This window comes from Lolium perenne, chromosome 1 (genome assembly GCF_019359855.2).
Source record: "Lolium perenne isolate Kyuss_39 chromosome 1, Kyuss_2.0, whole genome shotgun sequence".
Classification (NCBI taxonomy): domain Eukaryota; kingdom Viridiplantae; phylum Streptophyta; class Magnoliopsida; order Poales; family Poaceae; genus Lolium; species Lolium perenne.
In genome coordinates, this window is record NC_067244.2 from 32,977,449 (window position 1) to 32,984,905 (window position 7,457).

The following is a 7,457-nucleotide window of genomic DNA, read 5'->3' on the forward strand; positions in this document are numbered from 1 at the left end:
CAGCAATGAATTGCCTATCTTTTAACTGTCGGGGAGCCGGGAATGCCTCGACAGTTAGAGAGCTGTCTACTCTTTCCCAAGTTTGGAGTCCGCGTTTACTGTTTTTGTGTGAAACTAGGCAAAAGAAAAATAAGATGCGTAGCATGCGTCATAGGTTAGGTTTAAAGGGTTTTGTTGGTCATAGTAGTGTTGGTTTAAGTGGTGGGTTAGCTCTTTTTTGGCACGAGAGTCTGGTTGTAGAAGTTAAAGCTATAAATGAAAGAATGATTGATGCGTATGTGCGAGAGTCCCCGAATGCGCCGCAATGGCACCTTACTTGCGTCTATGGAGAACCCCGTGTCGAAAACCGTCACCTCATGTGGGATGCACTCCGTGTGATCAGAGCTGAGTCTGACCTTCCATGGCTTGTGGTTGGTGATTTTAATGAGGCCCTATGGCCTGAAGAGCACTTTTCCACCACAGCTCGCCCAGCTGGACAGATGCAAGCTTTCCGTGATGCACTGAATGATTGTCGTCTAACAGATCTGGGTTTTGCAGGGGTCCCTTATACCTTCGACAATATGCGAAATGGTAGGGCAAACGTGAAGGTTCGCCTGGACAGAGCCGTGGCCACGATGGACTGGAGAGACATGTATGCCGATACTAGGGTCCAGCACCTCGTTTCCCCATGTTCAGATCATTGTCCTATCCTTGTGTCCCTCACGAAGGAAGAAAGGGGAGCTAGGAGACCTCAAAAACGTCAATATGAAGTGCTCTGGGAGAGGGCAGCTGAGTTACCAGAGAAGATAGCGCATGCTTGGACAGAGGCAGGACCTAAGGTCGATTTAGCTGCAGTTAGCAAGGGTTTAAATGAGGTCATGACAGTCTTACAGTCTTGGAGCAAACGCAAGTTTGGAAACGTTCTGCGGGAATTGGACAAAGCTAGGAAACAGCTAGAGCTCCTCATGTTAAATGGTGCGAGCCAGCAAGAAATTCGTAAAGCGTCTGATCATTTGCAGGAAATGCTATATCGCGAGGAGCTTCTATGGCTGCAGCGCTCTAGAATTAGTTGGCTCAAAGAAGGAGACCGTAACACTCGCTTTTTTCACCAAAAGGCAGTGTGGCGGGCGCGGAAGAATAAGATAAAGAAACTGAAGGATGATGATGGAAACTGGCAGTCGACGCCATCTGATATGGAGAGAATGGCGACATCCTATTTTAAGGAATTGTTTACTAGAGACCCTTCCTTAATTTCAGATGATCTTGTGGGCTTGTTCCAGGAAAAGGTCACTCCGGAAATGAACGAGGCATTGTGCAAGGATTTCAGTGACGAGGAGATCGGTGATGCGCTCTTCCAAATTGGGCCCCTTAAGGCGCCCGGTGTAGATGGATTCCCGGCAAGATTTTACCAGCGTAACTGGGCTACGTTGAAAGCAGAGGTTGTCAATGCAGTAAAGGTGTTTTTTGCTTCTGGAAGAATGCCAGATGGCATAAATGATACTGTCATTGTCCTTATCCCCAAAACAGATAATCCGGAGACGTTGAAAGATTTTAGGCCTATAAGCCTGTGCACGGTGCTATACAAGGTTCTATCCAAGTGCATGGTCAATAGACTAAGACCAATTCTTGGGGAGCTCATCTCAAAAAACCAGAGCGCTTTCATCCCCGGAAGATTGATAACTGATAATGCTTTGGTAGCTTTCGAATGCCTTCACTTCATGGAGCAGAATTCAAATCCGGACAAGCAGTTTTGCGCTTACAAGCTGGATCTCTCAAAGGCATATGATCGGGTGGATTGGGTTTTTCTTCAGAAAACGCTGCAGAGAATGGGGTTTGCACACCGGTGGGTCGATTGGATAATGTTATGTGTGACCACGGTGCGGTATACTGTCAAGTTTAATGGATCCCTTCTTGATGCGTTTTCGCCTTCCCGGGGTCTCCGGCAAGGTGATCCCCTGTCCCCCTTTCTGTTCCTTTTTGTTGCCGATGGTTTGTCAGCTCTGTTAAACATGGAAGTTCAGAGGAATACAATTGAACCCATCCACATTTGTAGGCGTGCTCCGGGTATTTCACACCTCCTGTTCGCCGATGATAGTTTGCTCTTTTTTAAGGCAGATGTGGCTCAGGCCAACAGGATAAAGCAAGTGCTAGGAGCTTTTACTGGGAGTACTGGTCAGCTCATAAACCCGGGGAAGTGCTCCATCATGTTCAGCTCGTCTTGCCCTCAGATTATTCGAGATGAGATTAAGAATACTCTGCATATAACAGCTGAAGCGTTTGAAACGAAATATTTGGGTCTGCCTACCCCCGAGGGTAGGATGAATAAAGAGAGGCTCCAGAGCATCCAAGCAAAGTTAGGGAAGAGGTTAACCACTTATGAGGACAATTTCATGACACAGGCTGCTAAAGAAGTGCTCATTAAGTCTGTGGCACAGGCGCTTCCAGTTTACCTCATGGGAGTTTTTAAATTGCCATATGGACTCTGTGATGAACTTACAAAAATGATTAGAGATTTCTGGTGGGGTGCGGAGAATGGCCAAAGAAAAGCTCATTGGATAGCGTGGGACAAGCTCCTGCGTTCCAAAGACCAGGGAGGTTTAGGGTTTAAGGACCTTCGTTTGTTCAATCAGGCTCTTCTCGCTCGTCAGGCCTGGAGGCTCATCCAATTCCCGGACTCTCTATGTGCGCAGTTGCTAAAGGCCAAATATTTCCCTAATGGCAACCTGATTGATACTGTCTTTACAGGAAACGCCTCATCGACGTGGTTGGCGATCGAGCATGGGCTGCAACTTCTGAAAAAGGGTGTTCTGTGGCGGGTAGGAAACGGTACAAAAATAAGAACATGGCGCGACCCCTGGATACCACGAGGGGATTTCAAGGCTAATGCACCACGTCGAAGCTGTAGGTTTCGCTGGGTGTCGGACTTCCTGACGGCAACTGGGACATGGGATAGCCAGCGGGTAAATCATTATTTCTCTTCAGAGGATGCCGTTAAGATTCTTCAGATAAAGACCTCAGCGAGGAATGAGGATGACTTCCTGTCTTGGGCTCCAGAGCAAACAGGTATCTATCTTGTCTTGTGATGGGTACCGCCTTGCATTAGAGGAACATCTTCATGGTCATGGCCTTGAAGCTACTAGCAGTCGGCCAAATGGCGAACGTCCAAGTTGGAAGTTGATTTGGAAGTGTCCGGTGCCTCCGAAGGTCCAGAACCTGGTTTGGAAAATTGGTCGCAATGCCCTCGCCACACAAGTGAATAAGCACAGGCGAGGAATTAAAACTCCCCCGCTGTGTCTCATCTGTGGACAGGAAAACGAAGATACTTTCCATGCGTTTGTCCGCTGCCCGCCTGCCAGGGACCTTTGGAATGCCATGCGAGAAACGTGGGACATCCCGGCGGATACTGAGCTAAAGAATACGGGTACGGAGTGGCTGTTACATCTTATTCATGGCCTGTCGGAGGAACAGCGAGCAAGAACCTTCATGCTGCTTTGGCGGATCTGGTATGTGCACAACGAGATCACCCACGACAAGCCTCTGCCATCTGTGGAGGGATCGAGACGTTTCCTGCTAAGCTACTTGGAATCGCTCATGCTGATTAAGCAATGGCCGGACAAAGATGTGGAGAAGGGGAAGATGATCGTATCCCATGACAAGGGGTTCAAACGAGCCCATGATCCAAGCGTGGGAAGGGAGAAGGAAAAGAAGAAGTGGGTCCCTCCCAAACCGGGCGTGCTCAAAGTTAATGTGGATGGGTCCTGGGCGCCTAGTGGAGCAGCTGGGGCTGGGATGGTAATCAGGAATAGCGAAGGCGATGTCGTACTGGCCGCTTGCCGTCAGCTGGTTGGCTGTCAGGACGCTACAGAAGCGGAGATCACGGCGCTAGAAGATGGCCTGAAGCTGGCGCTACTATGGACACACCTGCCTCTTATTATTGAGACAGATTGCATGGTGGCGCTGGACCTTATCAAGGGCGGGTCTCCAAATCTGTCTGTCTACGCTTTCCAGATATCCAGAATTCGAGATTTACTAAGGGAAAGAGAGTGCAATTGCACGAAAGTGGACCGGACGGCAAATTTTGTTAGTCACGGTCTGGCGCAACTTGGAAGAGTTCAAGCTAGAACGCAAGTATGGTTCTCACAGTTTCCTTCTGAGATTGCTGAGGCCCTGGACGTTGATTGTAACTCTATGAATGTGTAATTTAATTTCTTTCCCCCGCAAAAAAAAAAAAAAAAAAAAGAGTTGATCACATCGAATAGAGAAGGATACTGATATATTTTGTCTCCTAACGACCGTTATGTTGACATTCGCGTCAACAAACTAACAACGCGCCTTGATTAGTGGATGAGAAAGTCCACAACAAGTTCTTAAACTACGTGTCTTCATTGTGCTTATTACTAGTCTGCGAGCCTGCCTTACTTGTATGCACGGCCTAAGATATCTTAGTACCGCTGTACACAGCTACAGGCCAGGCGTAGAGTCACTGTTTGAAGTATTGGATGGTTGTTTTGAAAAGAACTGGAGAATATGGTATTTGATCTGAATTTATGTGAATTTCTATGTTTTAAGAAGGGGTACCAAGACTACTTCTAGCTTTGTTTTAAGTCAAATATTTAAAATTTTGACCAAATTAATTTATATAGAAATGTTACAGTATTTATGAGATTAAATTGGTATCACTTGATCCGCCTGGAAATGTAATAATTTCATAATATAACAATATGATGTCATATATATTCATATTTTCTTCTATACTGTTTGTTACTCCCTCCGTTTCAGTTTACTAGTTTTACGCGTATCTTTAGGTCGTCAAAATTAGAAGTGCACTTATTGGTGATAAGGAGTAGTACAAGCCAAACCGAGGCATGCAGAGACACTACAGGAATGGCTCGCTGCGCCGACGGCCGTGGCGTACGCCGACGGCCAAATGTCGGGGCCGTCGGCGTACGTCCGGTCCATGGCAGCGGCCCCTGTAGCCCCTCGGCGTAGACATACCCTCGGCGTAGAGACGGCTACGCCGACGGCCACCCTCGGCGTACTAAAGGCCGTCGGCGTAGCACTAGCATGTGCTCCGGTCCCGCTCCGGCCGTGACGGCCGGCTCACGGCGTCAGCGAGGCGCCGAGGGCCACCCTCGGCATAGGGCATCACCCACCTATGCCGACGGCCACCCTCGGCATACATTTTTTTTTTCTTTTTTTCTTCTCGGTCATTAACTTTATATTATGTTTGTTTTATTTATGTACTAGTATGAATTATGTAAAAATAGTTACTTTTTTAAAGAAAAAAATGGTAGATGGCTTATGTAGATCCCACGAGTGACGCTCTTCGTAGACGGGTCGACGGGATCCAGTAGGCCCAACATCTGCTATCGATGTACATATGTCCTAAAACAAAGGAAAAAAGTCCATTGCTAACCCTAACTCTAACCCTAACCCTAACCCTAGGGGTAGATTTGCGGGGTCCCCGCCCCCTAGGGTTTCCCTAGATACAAACCACCGGAGCGTCCGAATCGCTGGAAACTCCAGCTACGGCTCATCCGGGGCCTATTTCATTCCAAACCTATGGTTTCCATGTGCATATGTCCTAAACAAAGCAAAGAAATTAAAAAAATCCATTGGTGAACCCTCGCACGAAAAAAGCTATAGGGGTAGATCTGCAAGGTCCCCGGCCTAGGGTTTCCCAAGATACGAGATCACCGGAGCGTCGAATCGCTTGAAAACTTGCATTTGTCCCTAACATATGTGTACAAGTGTGATGTAAGGTTTGTCTAACCTTGCATGTACCCCGCGTTGACGATTTCCGCATACATGGGCCGACACTTGGTAAAATCCAGGATTTGTATGTGGAAACTCCTGCTACGGCTCATCCGGGGCCTATTTCATTCCAAACCTATGGTTTCCATGTGCATATGTCCTAAACAAAGCAAAGAAATTAAAAAAATCCATTGGTGAACCCTCGCACGAAAAAAGCTATAGGGGTAGATCTGCAAGGTCCCCGGCCTAGGGTTTCCCAAGATACAGATCACCGGAGCGTCGGAATCGCTTGAAAACTTGCATTTGTCCCTAACATATGTGTACAAGTGTGATGTAAGGTTTGTCTAACCTTGCATGTACCCCGCGTTGACGATTTCCGCATACATGGGCCGACACTTGGTAAAATCCAGGATTTGTATGTGGAAACTCCTGCTACGGCTCATCCGGGGCCTATTTCATTCCAAACCTATGGTTTCCATGTGCATATGTCCTAAACAAAGCAAAGAAATTAAAAAAATCCAATGGTGAACCCTCGCACGAAAAAAGCTATAGGGGTAGATCTGCAAGGTCCCCGGCCTAGGGTTTCCCAAGATACAGATCACCGGAGCGTCGGAATCGCTTGAAAACTTGCATTTGTCCCTAACATATGTGTACAAGTGTGATGTAAGGTTTGTCTAACCTTGCATGTACCCCGCGTTGACGATTTCCGCATACATGGGCCGACACTTGGTAAAATCCAGGATTTGTATGTGGAAACTCCTGCTACGGCTCATCTGTGGCCTATTTTATTCCAAACCTATGGTTTCCATGTGCATATGTCCTAAACAAAGCAAAGAAAATAAAAAAATCCATTGGTAAACCCTCGCATGGAAAAAGCTATAGGGGTAGATCTGCGGGGTCCCCGCCCTAGGGTTTTTTCAAGATACAGACTATCGGATCGTCGGAATCGCTGGAAAACTTGCATATGCCCATAACATATGTGTACAAGTGTGATGTAAGGTTTGGCTAACCTTGGATGTACCCGTTGTTGACGATTTCCGCATACATGGGCTAACACTTGGTAAAATCCAGGATCTGTATGTGGAAACTCTCGCCACGGCTCAAATGGAGCCTATTTTATGGTAAAGTATGCCCAACCTATGGTTTCCATGTACATATGTCCTAAATAAACCAAAACAAGTAAAAAATTACATTGGTAAACTCTCGCACGCAGAAAGCTATAGCGGTAGATCTACGGGGTCCCCGCCCTAGGGTTTCCCAAGATACAGATCACCGGAGCGTCAGAATTGTTGGAAAACTTGCATCTGCCCCTAACATATATGTACAAGTGTGACGCGTCATTTTATGTGCTAAATGTTTTCCGTTTCGCGCGTTGGCGGACGGGTGCACGCGCGCCCGTGCGGCCATACCGCATGTCCCGTTGGCCCCGTTTTGCGCGATTGGCAAAGCAAACGGAGCCAAAAAATCGAGCGGAGCCGCGTGGCGTCATTTTATGTGTCCTAGTAACCACTGCAAAAGACGGAACTGGGATACGGCAATTATCTTGGAGAACCCTTCACGAACAGGGCTATCTCGTCCGGAGTTCTATGGCTTTTAGGGGAAATGAGTAGGAAACGGCCCGTTTCACCACATAGTTTGTCGGAACGAGGCCATATTTGGCACGTGCGTGGGCCTTAGGATGGGAAGCAAGGCCCCGGTCGCGGATTTCCAATCCGAACCACGGG

General features: G+C 47.5%; 1 protein-coding gene across 1 annotated transcript; it reads left to right on the top strand.

The window, feature by feature from the left end:
• Positions 1-356: 356 nt before the first annotated feature.
• Positions 357-4,179, top strand: LOC127329624 (uncharacterized). Its single transcript, XM_071821327.1, has 2 exons — positions 357-2,939; positions 3,034-4,179. The coding sequence occupies exons 1-2, from the start codon at positions 357-359 to the stop codon at positions 4,177-4,179; spliced, it is 3,729 nt and encodes a 1,242-aa protein (XP_071677428.1).
• Positions 4,180-7,457: the final 3,278 nt, after the last annotated feature.